This window comes from Hypanus sabinus, chromosome 8, assembly GCF_030144855.1.
Source record: "Hypanus sabinus isolate sHypSab1 chromosome 8, sHypSab1.hap1, whole genome shotgun sequence".
Classification (NCBI taxonomy): Eukaryota; Metazoa; Chordata; class Chondrichthyes; order Myliobatiformes; family Dasyatidae; genus Hypanus; species Hypanus sabinus.
Window position 1 is genome coordinate 37923582 of NC_082713.1, and position 14862 is coordinate 37938443.

Genomic DNA, 14862 nt, shown 5'->3' on the forward strand with positions numbered 1-14862 from the left:
ACACACAATAACTTAGGAAAATAAGGATAAAATCATCAGATGAATTACACTGCTATGGCTGTGAGGCAGCAGCTTTGCTTAAGGTTTGCAATGTCCTACCTCTTAAACGTAGTCCTAAACACATACATGTATACGTTAATGTGTGCACATGCATTGTTCCCTTTAAAAAGCACTCGCATTTAAAGTCTTCATCCTGGACAGTGTTTTGGTGCCTCTAGTCACATGTTTCCATCCTTTTTATCCATGGCTTTTACAGAGTGGGCATTGGACAGGACCAATTTTCGAGCATGGTGTAGTGCCCTCCAATGTAAAATAGCCAAGTTACATTCAACATCCAGATCTAATAGTATCTTATTTTCCCATCTCATCTCCATCAATTATTGTTCCTAGAGGTAATGAGGTAGGCTTTTGAACCACTACAATGTGTGTGTTAAGGCTCTCCAGTGGAGATGTAAAGATTTCAAGATGCTGGCCCATAGTAAAAATAACTGTTAGAAGAGGACAGTGATTGTGTGGATCTCTCAAACTGCACTGCACGGTGACCTTTGATGGAATGGAGAAGACTGATGAAACATATAGAGAAGATAAAAGAGTATTTCACCATCCTCCATTCCTGTTTCCCTCTGTCATCTTTTTCTTTACCTGCCCTTCAACCCCCTCTGGTGCTTCTCCTCCTTCCCTTTCTTCCATGATCTTCTATTCTCTCCTATCACACTCCCCCTCCTCCAGCTCTTTATCTCTTTCACCAATCAACTTCCCAGCTCTTTACTTCATCCTCTCTCCCGGCATCACCTGTCACCTGCCACCCTGTACTTCTTCCTGCCCTCCCCCCACCTTCTTGCTCTTAACTCCTCGTCTTTTTCTCCCATCCTGATGAATGTTCACAATGTACTCTTTTCCATAGACGCTACCTGACCTGCTGAGTTCCTCCAGCATTTTGTGTGTGTGTGTGTTGCCTTGGACTTCCAGCATCTTCTCAAGTTAGCAAGATACTTATGCATTATTTCATAATGGATATATAAAATCAATCAATAAAATAATATTTCTAAAAAAGATATGAATGATACTGCATATAATATTAGTACATTCCTAATAAATAGAAGTTATTAATTGATGTGGCTGTAGTTATCAACTATGGCATTGTATTTTAGCCATATTTACTAGAAATGAGGGACCAGCCCACCCCCTTACTCCGGGACTCACATTCTACACACATCATACAGCTACACACTCACTTCACAGATTAGAGAAGGTCAAACTCACTGGTTTCAAGTGTTCATAAATGGAGCTACATTACATTTGCTGCCAGTCTATAAAAATACTGAATCCCATTTACAATCCCATGGGACTCTTGTACTCTTCTGGCATCAGTCCCAGAGATGCGGCAAGGTAAATAATACATGTGACCATTGGGATGCTAAAAATATTGCATAATTTTCTCTCGAAACTATTAGCTGGATGTTTTAACACTGACGGGGAGGGAAATTGGAATTAATTTTATGTTTCTCAGGTGTGAAATTGAGCTGATTTCATGGCACCATCACACATAATGCCAGGACTCTATAATGCATCCCTCACCATATTGGGTCAATGAAAGATGCAACAACTATTTTAAGAACTCTCTCCTAAACGGGATGCCACTGCGACAGGTCCAGCTGCTCCGTCAGCAGTCCCTGTGGGTCAGCGCTAGTGCCAACCAGCAAAATAAATAACTAAATCATTTTAAATTTAGACATGGAGCCAAGAGAAGCCAGAATACTCCTCTCAGACCAGGGCATGGATGAGCAGCACTACCAAGCTGTGAGGCATCCCAGCTCTCAACCCTTCAGCCTAATTTTCTCCATATTCTGAACCTATCTGATGGCAATAGGCTTGGCCATTAATTTATTCTCTTGAGCACAACACAATAGACATTAGTATCTTACCCAAGTTATTAGATTTTTTAGATTAGATTAGATTCATTTATTGCCGAGTACAGATAGAAAGCAAATGAAATGCAGTTAGCATCTAATGAGAAATGCAAAGAATTTACAAAATAACTGCAAATAAAGAACAAGTGCTACAGCACACAAATATAAAAGTACTGAGACAGTACAATATGGATGCAATACTGCTTAGCGCTATGATGTGAGGTTCAGCGGAGTGACAGCCTCAGGGAAGAAGCTCTTCCTATGCCTGCTGGTGCGGGAGTGGAGACTCCTGTAGTGCCTACCGGATGGGAGGAGAGCAAGAAGTCTAGGGTGAGATTCATCCTTGATAATGCTTTTCGCCCTGCCCAGGCAGCGTTTATGGTAGATGTTCTTAATGGTGGGCAATTGGGTGCCGATAATCCACTGGGCAGTTTTCATCACAGGCCGGAGTGTTTTGCGGTCTGATACGGGACAATTGCCATACCACACTGAGATGCAGTTGGTGAGTATGCTCTCAATGGTACAGCGGTAAAAGTCTGTCAGTATCCTGGGACAGAGGTGAGCTTTCTTGATGCTCCTCAGGAAATAAAGGAGCTGTTGTGCCTTTTTGATCAGGATGGAGGAGTTCAGGGACCAGGTGAGATCCTCGGAAATGTGGACACCAAGGAATTTGAAGCTTGATACATGCTTCACTACAGCTCTGTTGATGTAGATGGAGATGTGAGTGTGGCTCCTTGCATGTCTGAAGTCCACAGTGATCTCCTTGGTCTTCTGGGTGTTAAGGGCCAGGTTGTTGTTGGCACACCATTAGGATGAGGTTGAATTTAGGAGGAGCCTCAGTGCACAAAAAGATTCTGTCACCAATTTATACCCACTCAAGTGTAACTGGTATTTATGTTTCACATAACATTATCAATTGACAAAACAACTTTTTCTCTAATAAATTATTTTCAAGTACAAAACATTTTGACTTCTGAGTATGAACAGTAAAAGCCCTGCTAAGTTTTGCTCGAGTAGTCATTTATCTCTGTCAATCCATCTAGTAAAATATTAACAGGATAATTTGAATAAACCAAATAAGAGAAATGGTTTTATTGTCTAAGAGTCTCACATAAATAAATATCCTCTTTGAAGGGTAAAATAAACAAGGAGTTTTGCCATTTGAATTTAGACACTATTCCAGTTGAAATACAAAGGAATATAAATGCTGAAATCTAGAACAACAAGCAATTTGCCAGAGGAACTCAACAGGTCGCGCAGTATTTGTGGGAGGAAGGTAATTGTTGATGGCTTGGGTCAAAACTTTGCATTAAGATGCTGCTCAACACACTGAGATCCTCCTCAAGTCACTCCTCAAGTCCAATTAAAATGAACCAACTCAACAAATCCAAAATTAGAATTCACAAATCCTCACCACCACTCATAGCCTTATTGTTGACACATTTCCCTGGACTCTGTTCTCACCCTTTTCTACTATATGTATGTTGGAAATGTATTCAAGATAACACATTGCAGCATTAATTAATAAATGTGTGGGACTGTGCAAGTCACATTGAAATATAGTAAACACATTCACCGTCATGCTCCCTTTCTTTAGACTCATTTAAAAAGCTGGAGCCCCGTTTTATCATTAGTAACGATGCTCTGGGATTCTGAGGGTTATCTGTGGAGGATGTATCGGATTTCTGTCAGTGTATAACATTGCATGGATCTCCAAAGAGGGATCTTTTTTTTAACAAAAAGGCTAGATTTTGCAGGCACTATGACAGCTGCCTCCTTCCTCCTACATTAATAAGCATTCAAGCCCCACCATGTAATTTTCTAGTGCCAGTGTGGCACAGTTCCTTTCAATTTAAATATCTAGAATTGGAAGAAAGAAATAGCAAAGTTTTTTCTTCAAAGAGGAAACACATTTTTAATGATTTCGTGGAAACAAAAGTAAGGCCTTTATTATTGCAGGTGCACCTTTATCCCATGCACCATGTCAAGTGTCACTTATCAGTACAATAACTGAGAAATGATGTAATACAATCAGGCTAATGTCAGGCTTGAATAAATAATTGATCAGCAGTTACTCACAGCTGACTAATGTAAGTGTCATAAAGCTAAAATACGTACATTGCACTGACAAGATTTTAGTTTAAATAGGTGCTATTATAAAGTAAACACAGGTAGTACTAGATTCACTGTAAATGGATAGCATCTGTCCATTGGCTTCAAAATATGTGTAAGCTCTCAAGATTGATTTGGGATTGATTTTTACCCCCAATGTACCCAGTCATGACAAACCAGTACAAATGGTAAGGTTGCATTATGTAATGAGAAAAATGACTTTAGTTAAGTATTCATATGATTCAAAGGACATTGTGCTTTTTAATTGGTTACATTTTCAATTAGATTGTCCCTTTCACCTGGAAACAAAAGACTGGACATATTTTCTGTCCATCCTATATTCAGAACGAAGTAAAATTCTGTAGAAGCTACAGAACAAAAAGAAAATGCAAAATCTGATCAAGAATAATATGTGGCAGAAGAATAAGAATTCTCCCTTGTTGCATTATGACTGGCATCAAGTAGGAAGCCACTATGAAAACTCTGCTCACCTCTGTAGCAAGGAATTCTCTTTCTGTGATGGTAGTGGTTACTAGGTGTCAGATCAGGGAAACGTTGGTGTCCAGCATCAGTGTAATAATATTTCTGAATTCTCAATGATAAGTTTCACTTGATTTTTTAAACATTGTGCAGAGTGAAGCTATAAATACAGTTGGGAATATGCACATATGTTTCAGAGAGATGTTGAAATACTACAGCCAAAAGAAGTCATTTAAAAAAAATTATTTTTGTCAGCCATTTTAATTCACAACTATAACATTTGCTGAATTGATTCAGAGAATTTATTGGTTACCTCATAAAAAAACTAGACTTACGAGTTTGATCTCAGAGTATTTTACAAAATGATTATTTTGAAGATACCTGAAGTTTTCAGCTAATGTCTTTTGACTGAAGCAGTGAAGGCAATAAAACACAGACTGCAGAACAATTCCAAATCACTGACAGCAGCTTTGGAACTTCCATGTTATAACATGGACAAAGGGCAGGGTAAATAGGTTGGCACAAAGTGTGCAAACCAGTGGCCGGTGAAGGAAGAGCAGGGTTACCTTTTCAAGCACCAACCCACACTATTTCTCATCTCTGGAAATTCCAACGCACCCATCTCCTATTTCAAATATTTGTAGTCAGAGTGGAAGTTATAGTTTAAGAATACTAAGCTCAGTGATAGGGATAAAGGTCTCTTGAAATATAAGGTCAAATTATTTGATAAGTAGATTAACAACAGTTTAATCTTTTGTACAGTCATCTCTGTTTTGCCCTTTGCACCTTCTTTGCATTGAACTGTGATGTCAGAAAGCTTTTCACATTAACAAAAGACAACATATGAAATAGATTTCCAGATGGTACAGCCAAGCCAAAGTCTTGTAAGTAACCTTTACATGACTCCTATCTTCATTTTGATTTCAGTAGGTCTTTATCTGCTGGTTTATAGTCCCACATAATGAGTTCTTCAAAACTGTGTGAGTCATTTAGTATATATAAGCGCTATAGCTGAAGGCTGGCAAGTAGTTGCCTGCTTCCTGAATTCTGAGGTATCAATTCTGAGTACTGTTGAAAACAACAGTATCTTGAGAACTAACTTGAGTATTGTATATGTAGATTTATTCTTGATTGAATGGATTTCTTGCATTGTATCAATTCTGTAATACTGTACTGTGATGATCTTGTAAATAATGCCAGGCAAGTGTGCAAGATGTGAATGATTTGACAATTACAATAGAATTTCCTCCTTGAAGAAAAGCTGAGAATATGAAATGAAAGGACATTTTGTTCTTTGTGTTAAACCGCTTTTACCACATGTATCTCGTTCAAAACCATGTGATACCATTTACAAGAATACCTTGCTAATCTTTTATCTTTAACATAGTAGTTACATTACACGGCAACAAACATTTGCACATTTGTAATACAAGAAACCTTGAGTTAATATAAATTTTAATATCTGTAAAATGGCAGACTGTTTAATTGTAAAATGTAGATTCATGTTTTTATTAACACTTATTTTGCTTTTTCTGTGTCTCTCTTTCTCCACCCCACCCCTCCCCCCACTCTCCCCTGAAGATTGCTTTGCTAAACTACACATTTCTGTATGAGTTGACTCCTTCTTGGATTAAGCTTTAAAGTGCTAGCTGCTGAGCAGTATTTTACTCAGTAATTTGCTAATGTGAACCTAGGTATTGGATGTAACATTCATTAAACCACAAGGTTCGTGACAAACAGAGTTTGCCTTCACTCGCACACAAATTTCCACATTTGAATTTCTAGTAAGGTGTGAAAATCGTGGCTGATTTTCGAACTCTCAAATTTCAGGAAGACGAAACCAATTGTAAAATCTCATTTGTGTTCCTTCTGTGTATTTATTACCGCCACAGTTTCTCGTCCAATTTTCATAGTTCTCTCATTCCAAAGTATTAGATAACTGTATAAACATCAGAATGATTTCTTCTACGTATTAGAAACTGAGTAAATCTGGCAAGAACAGTATTTATTGTCCATCCCTCATTGTCCTTAAACTGAGTGCAGTGCAAAGTCATTTCTGACACATTTAAGAGTCCACCACGTTGAAGGGTCAGGAGTGAGAGATAGAATAGACTAGATGAGGATTTCAGAGATTCTTTCTTTTTCTAAAGCTGTTGGTGAATGTGATATGGTCTTCCAACAATATGGTACTTTTATTGTCATTAGTTTTATAAACATTTCCAAGTAATTAATGGAATAAAAAATTTAACAGCATATCACGAAGGAGTTTAAACTCAGTTTTCTGGATTCTTCATTATTAGTCCAGTAATTTAAGTATTTTACTTGCAACATGACCCTACATAGCATCAGACCCTGATGAGAAGATGTTTCCAGATCATCCAGATTGTTTCAATCTACAAAAGAATAAAATTAACAAAATGATTAAAAGTTGACAAAGTTTATAGCTTCCAAGTTTATAGAAGCTGCCTCTGGAGGCTGTAGAACATGTGGGCTCACTCAGCTTAAATGAGGCCCAACTTCACCATGAGCAACCCTGCCCTCCATCACATCTCCCGTATTTCACGCACCTCTGCTCTCACCCCATCCCCCATCCATGTAAGGGTGTGTGTGGACTTCCAGTAAGGACCAAGAACCTTGGACATAAGTATTCCATTTACTGCTCTCAGCCATTTAGTTAGATTAGGCTAGTTTGTATTTAATCTCCAGCTATCAGACTTGGTTTCATTATCCATTTATACCCATTCCCTAAGAATGACAGGTTTGGTCACTAAGGTTCCAACTTCTACCCAACTCCCCTAATGTTCTTAAACCACATACTGACTGTCGGTATTGGATTTTCCAATGAATGCTAACTATTCACTGTGATATACAATACAGTAAATGTAGTACAGAGAGTCAACCCTTTACAAAGCATTTTTTGTAAAACCTGCCTTTGCGATGGTGACTCGGTCTAACTGTTCTCTCTTTCTTTCAGGCCTGGAGGAAACGTTGGTTTGTGCTGCGTAGTGGGCGATTGAGTGGCAATCCCGATGTCCTTGAATACTACAAAAACCATCACTCCAAGAAACCACTGCGCATGATAAATCTCACCGAATGCAATAATATTGAAGCTGGGCTGAAGCTTAGTAAAAAAGAATTCCAGAACAATTACATTTTTGAAGTGAAGACTCCAGCTCGGACATTCTACTTGGTAGCTAAAACTGAGGATGAAATGAATAAATGGGTGCAGCACATCAGACAGATCTGCGGGTTTAGCTCAGGCGATGATGGATCAGGTAAAATTGTAATGTTTACAGAATTATTTGCACCATTACTTTGAGTATTGGATGGATTTTGATGAAATGACGTTGGTTACAAAAAAACTTCTTCTTTAGACAGAGATGGTGGTTGAAGCCAGCATCTCTAACTACCATCAAGAATGGCTAAACTTGAGGATGTGATCAAACCACATTCATAGAATACGGTTTGGCCACAGACACTAGCATTTGGTCCTTATCATTCCTGGAATTTGTTTCAGGTTTGCCACTCTACCACATGTTGTGTTTTTCAGCTGGCCTTGTATTCAGCCACGTGTATAGCATCAGTTTATCTACCATCACAGTTCTTCTCATTCCCTTGCATTATATGAACATTTTCATTATATTATTTTCTGTGACAGTGAACAAAGTGAAGTTTTGAAAGTGGAGACGCTTTATTACCAGTGAAAATGAATTAGTAATGCTTCCTTTGTCTTAAAGTTTGAGCAATAGTTAGAGAAAGCATCTAATTTCAAAGTTGTGAAATATTGCATACTTAGCTGCATGGGGAGGAATCTGTTGACTAGCTTAAGGAATGACATGAATTTGCACTGTATTTCTAAACTAGTCGAGTTCAAAGGAGCAAAAAACTTGCATTGAAGTAAATGTAAAATACATTTGCTGAAGCTACGGAAGAGAAACAGATCAATTGACAATTATTTCAGATTACTACCTTGTTTTTCTCTTTACACATGTGTTGCTAGATATTTCAGCTTCAGTTCGTTCCTTTGTTTCATTTCAGTATTTAAGTGCTTGCATTCAATTTAATCGTTACCTTGACAACCTTGGCGTGCACCCTATCACAGACATTCTCCACTTTCCGCCTTTGCTGCAACCTAAAACAATCGTGTTTTCTGACTTTTGGTTCTGATGAAGTGTCAGTGACCTGAAACTTCGATTCTTTACTTTGCTCTCCAAGACTGCAGCCTGCCCTGTAAGATTCTTCTAGCATTTTCTGGTTCTATTTTCAGAATCAGGTTTATTATAGAAACATAGAAAGTAGGTGCAGGAGTAGGCCATTCGGCCATTCGAGCCTGCACCGCCATTCAGTATGATCATGGTTGATCATCCAACTCAGAACCCTGTACCTGCTTTCTCTCCATACCCCCGATCCGTTTAGCCACAAGGGCCATATCTAACTTATTATCACTGACTGATGTGACACAACGATATAAAAAGTGCTATAAATTACAAAATAAACAGTGCAACTAAAAAGGAGTAATGAGTTTCATTGGTTGATGGACCATTCAGAAATTTGATGGTGGAGGGGAAGAAGCTGTTCCGAAACCATTGAGAGTGGCTCTTCAGGCTCCTGTACTTCTTCCCTGATGATAGTAACAAGAAGAGGGCCTGTCACGGTTCGTGAGGGCAACTAGGGTCCCAGTATTGATTCTTGTGGTTTACCACTGGCTACAAATTCCAAAGCTGAAAAACATACCCACCACTAACCACTGCTTCCAATCACCAAGCCAATTTTGCATCCAATTAACCAGCTAGGCTTACTATTCTGGACCAGACAATCTCACGGGACTTTGTCAAATGTCTTATTAAAGCCTAATTAGATAGCCTCTTGAAAGAGTTTCATCAATTTTCTTAGTAACCTCCTTAAAAAGAACTCAAATCAGTTTAGTAAAATTGGATATCCCCCTGCACAAAGCAATGTTGTTACCCCTGGCCAGCCTCTGTCTTTACAAAGGTACATAAATCCTAGCCATCAGCATTTTCTTTAGTAATTTCCCAACAACTGATGGTGGATAGAGTGATGAAGAAGGTATGTACTATAATTACTTCAACTATTGCTGCTGCTCTTCTTAAATAAAATTATGAAAAATCACTGCTCAAAGATCAAAGTAAATTTAATATCAAAGTATATCCACTGTATGTCCTCATATACAACCCTGGAATTCATTTTCTTGAGGGCATTCACAGTAAATACAAGAAATGCAATAAAATCAATGAACGACCATCCAGAACAGGACAAACAATCAATGTGCGAAAGACAACAAACCTTACAAATACAAAAAAATAGAAATAATGATAATAAATAAGCAATAATTATCAAGAATATGAGATGAAGAATCCTTCAAGGTGAGCCTTAGGCTATGGGAACTGTTCAGTGATAGGGCAAGTGAAGTCTTCTCCTCTGGTTCAAGAGTCTGATGTTGAGGGGTAATAACTGTTCCTGAACCTGGTGATGTGGGTCTTGAAGCTTCTGCAACTTTTTCTTGATGGCAGCGGGCAGAAGAGAGTATAGCCTGGATGATGGGGTTGCTTGATGATGGGTGCTAGTTTCCTGCGATATTGCTCCAAGTAGATATGTTCAGTGGTGGGGAAGACCTTACCTGGGATGGGCTGGGCCAAATCCACTACTTTATGTAGACTTTTTCTCTCAAGGCCATTGGTGCCAGTCCATATACTCTCCACCACATATCTAGAGAAGTTTGTCAAAGTTTTAGATGACATGCCAAATCTTTGCAAACTTCTAAGCGATTTATTATCCCTCTCAAACCCATTCTCCTCCACTTTAAATGACTCCGCAGCTGTCCGTGGGAAATGAAACCCACAGATTCACCACCTTCTGGCTAAAGAAGTTCCCTCTCATCTCTGTTCTAAATCAATGTCCCTCTATTCTGAGACTCTACTGTCTTGTCCTGGACTCCCTCACTGTAGAAAACACCCTCTCCACATCCACCCTATCTAGGCCTTTCAATTTTCAGTAGGTTTCAATGAAATCCCCGCAAGTACAGGCCCAGAGCCATCAAATGCTCCTCATTCTTTAACCCTTTCATTCCCAGAATCATTCTCACGAACCTCCTTTGGATCCTCTCTAATGCCAGTGCATCTTTTCTGAGATAAGAGGCCCAGAACTGCTAATAGTACTCCGAGTGCTCTTCCACCTATCTCTGTTTCTATAACTACCTCAAACTGTACTGACTTATGGTCACTGTTCCCAAGGTATTCTACCTCCTACTTGGGTTTCATTTCCTACAAGAAGGTTGAATTCTGCCCTGCTTCTTGTAGGACAATCTACATATTGTTTTGGATGCACATAACATACTCCACCCAAGCTAGTCCCCTTTCACCAGTGCAATCTATGTTAATAGTGGGAAAGATAATTCCACCACTATTATAACCCTATTGCTGTTACAGCTTTCTTGTGATGAACATGAATGATTCCGTTTCTTTTAAATCATGTTTGATTTAAGAAAAAAGCCGTTACTTCAAATATATTTTTAACACAATAGAAGCAGCTCTTTAAGGCATTAGAATTAGATTAGATACTTCAAGTCTTGGCCTTTGTAACTGCAGAAAACAGTTGTGTCATTTATTACACCCTGATAATTATAGTCCTATCCACTTACTTCACTATTGCGAGGGTTGCTCTAATTTTGTCATTGTGTGCTTTTTGGTTTGAGTTGATGTAAAATTGACTATCAGATCCTGAATCACTGGATCCAATGCTTCATGGGCTTATAAATTGAAGTAATATTATTCAGTAAAGGAAATTATAATGGTTGTAAATAGCAATATATAATAAATCATAAAAAATGTAAATTGTTATGTAGAGGACTTCAGCTTCCAACATCCTACACTGATGAATTCCAAGAATGCCGATTAGATACCAGTTTCTTTTTACTTGTTGCCTAGGATGCAACCAGTCCCTTTATCCCTCAGCCTCTCCCAGTCAGACTCTGATTGTATTTAATTCCCTGAACTGGCTCTGCTCTGCTAAATAACAAGCCTGTTTTGAGCAACTCTACCCCAACTGGCAGCCTGTCTCATACAAGGCCTTCCTTTCCTGACAGGGTGACCTTCGAAGCCAACACAAATGCAGGAATTAACTCAGAACCAAACATCACAGTGCCAGTATTTTCAACACAGCAATGTGTGAGCTGAATTTACAAAAATAGAGATGGAGCAGAAGAGAATCTCTGTCAACATAAGTAATAAGATTTTATTTTTTTTTTAACTGTATAATACTGCAAAACAGAGAAATTTCACCTCTGCTTTAAATGTGCATGAGAGTTTTGGTTCTCTTTTATACTCATCCTTGCCTATTCAGTTCAGTCAGTGGAGAAGAACATACAGTAGTGAGCAGAGCCTGTAACATCTTTGAGGCAAATAGTCTAAATTGACATTTTGTGTCAAGGCCATGCATCAGGATCCAGAGGGAAGAGGAAAGATTAGCATTAACCATCCCTTGGCACATTCCCTGCAAATGTTGGAGGTGTAACACCTGTCCCCTCACCTCTTCCCTCAGAACCATCCATGAACAAGTGAGGTAGAAGATCACTTGCACCTCTTCCAATTTATTCTACTGCATTCAGTGATCGTGTTGTGGCTTCCATTATACCCATTGGCTGTTTTGTGAAGTACTTGCTCTCTTTCTCAACAGCTATTTTGAGCTTCCTGTTGTATGTCATGGGGGTAACTTTTCTCACCCACTCTGCCCTCAGCCTGCCCCATTGCGCTGGAATGGCCAAATGCAAATTGGAAGAATATTCTACTTAGATATTTATAGCCCAAAGGTACGAGCGTTGGGCTTTCCAGTTTTGGGTTGCCCACACCTCTGTTATTCTGCTCTCTTTGCTGTTCCCTCACCACTCAGTTTTCTTTTCCTTTTGTTTACTATTTCCATCCACTGACTCCCACCTGGTTCCAAATGCCCATCACCTTATACCCATTTCATGCCACATCCAGTATGAGTCTCTATCCCATCCCCATCATGCTTCTGTAAGCTGGCAATCCTTCCTCTTTCCTTTGAGTCCGGGTGCAGTGTCTTCATCCTACACCCTTTGCCTCTGTAGTTGCTGTCTGACCCACTGTAATTTCCAGAATTCAGCTCTTTTGTTCCAGGTCGCAGCATTTGCATGCCTTTTGTCACTGCTATTATTGTGCAACTGACAGCTGATTCTCATAGACACATACCAAGCATGAGCAGCCAACAGTCTGTCAGCGTAACGGTTAACAGGAATTGATGTTTTCAGTGCTTTACCAGTTTACTGTTTACTACCTCAACCACATTGGCAATTGAATTGTAACTGTTCACTTTCAATGTACTTGTGTTCAGTTTAGTGAATTTTATCAGATGATCCATCTGGGCATTAACATTATAGAGAGTTGTGTTTATCACAATGAGAAAGAGCACATTCCAGTTTTCATGCCTTAAATGGAGGTAAAAAAATAGGCTAGGAACACTGTATCTTTATCATCTCGTGTTGCTCTTAGCTTCAAGGTTTGCCCATTATTTCTAATTCAGAAAAAATTGTTTAGCTCTTTTATGGCATCTGGGTCATCAAAACAGCCTGCGCTTCAACTGACACAGATCATCAACCAGTTTTGAATATTTTCTATTGCAGCTGGTAGCATAAGGCAACCTACTTAGTCAAGGGCTATTAAAGATAAAAGTCCTGCAGTACTGGCCCATAGCATGACTAAGTAACTGATTGACATATTTGGAAGTTATCGATATATCAACCGAGTCTCTTGGAACTCACTAAAGACAATATCTTGTCTGTTAAGAGCCTTAGGTCATGAGCAGAAATGACATGGGGTCAGTGTTGCTGTGCAGCAGAAAGCTGAACTATTTTGTTCTGCCTCATGAATGGCTTACATTTGAGAGGCTGTTTTGCCAAGAAAGAGCACTGAGGTCACTGCATTTAAAACGATTGCTGCCATGGTGAGTAAGAGCCCTCTCTGTCCATTGTGACTTGTTCAGAATGGCTCAATGTAATGCCAGCACGTACTGTATCTGAGCACAGAATGCAATGCAAAAATTCTACGTAAGTGATTCTGCAAAAGGAAAGCAGGATTTAATTTTGCTTCAAATACTGTCGTATGTAATATTGAAGAAAGAGGAATTAAAATAAATTTGCCCCTGTTCCAATAATGATTTCCTAAAGTAGCATCAGGAAATAATGGAACACAACTGCCACAGCAAATTGGCCAACGATTTTAATTCCAATCCCCATTCACATTCCGACATGTTGGCCCATGGCCTCCAGTACAGCCACGTAAAGGCCACTCTCAGGTTGGAGGAGCAACACCTCCGCCTTGGCAGCCTGATGATAGTAACATTGATTTCTGTAACTTCCATTAATTCTCCCCATCCCCCTGCCCTCTTCTTCCATTCCCCACTGTGGCTCCCCTCTTATCTCTCCTCTTCTCCTTACCTGCCTGTCACCTCCCCCGGTGCCTCTCTTCCTTCTCCTTCTCTCATTGTCCGCTCCAGTCTCTTATCAGATTACTTCTTCAGCACTTTACCTTTTCAACCTATTACCTCCCTGCTTCTTACTTCATGCCTCTTCCCCACCCACCAGGCTTCACCTGTCACCTTCTGTCTTGTAATCATCCTCTCCCCCACCTCCTTTTTCTGGTCTCTTGCCCTTCCTTTTGAATCGCAATGAAGGGTCTCAGCCCAAAGTGTTGGTGGTTTATTCATTGATGCTGCCTGACTTGCTGAGTTCCTCCAGAATCCTGTGTGTGTGGCACAACAACTAACTTATTTTTTTTCTATACAAATGTCTCTAACTTATAGATTTCAAATCATTAAAGTGATATCTGTCCGGAGGGATGAACAAATGAAATATAATTACTGTAAAATTGAAAAGTAATCAATATCTAATATATCTTTACTGTGTGTGGCATCCACTAGTCTCATGAGACCATGGATCTGTGCCCTCTCTGGGGCACAGACCTGGGCAAGGATTTATGGAAGACCGGCAGTTGCCCATGCAGCGAGTCTCTCCTCTCCACAACACCGATGTTGTCCAAGGGAAGGGCAAGGGCCGATACAACTTGGCACCAGTGTTGTCGCAGGAGTTGCCAGAACGAGGTTGAAGGCAAAGTTGGACTGCCTTAAGGACTCCAGCTCCAGATTTGTCCTCAGGGTTTACTCCCAAAGCCTTTCCCATGTGTGCGTATGGCCACAAGGCAGCCGAGGTTTGAAATCAGAGTTTTCCCTCTCTCAGATGGACTTCCTTCCCAGGCTGACGAGCTCCATCCATCCGAAGCACTGGTCTTAAGGTGCCAAGACCTGCCTTCGCCCCTTCTCCTGTCAGTAG

General features: G+C 39.7%; 1 protein-coding gene across 2 annotated transcripts in view; it reads left to right on the forward strand.

The window, feature by feature from the left end:
* Positions 1 to 14862, forward strand: part of gab3 (GRB2 associated binding protein 3) — a 127256-nt gene that overhangs the window by 65123 nt on the left and 47271 nt on the right. For both annotated transcript variants that reach the window (XM_059976964.1, XM_059976965.1), the window contains exon 2: positions 7477 to 7777. In XM_059976964.1, coding sequence (XP_059832947.1) covers positions 7477 to 7777 — 301 coding nt within the window. The remainder of the gene's footprint in view (positions 1 to 7476; positions 7778 to 14862) is intronic.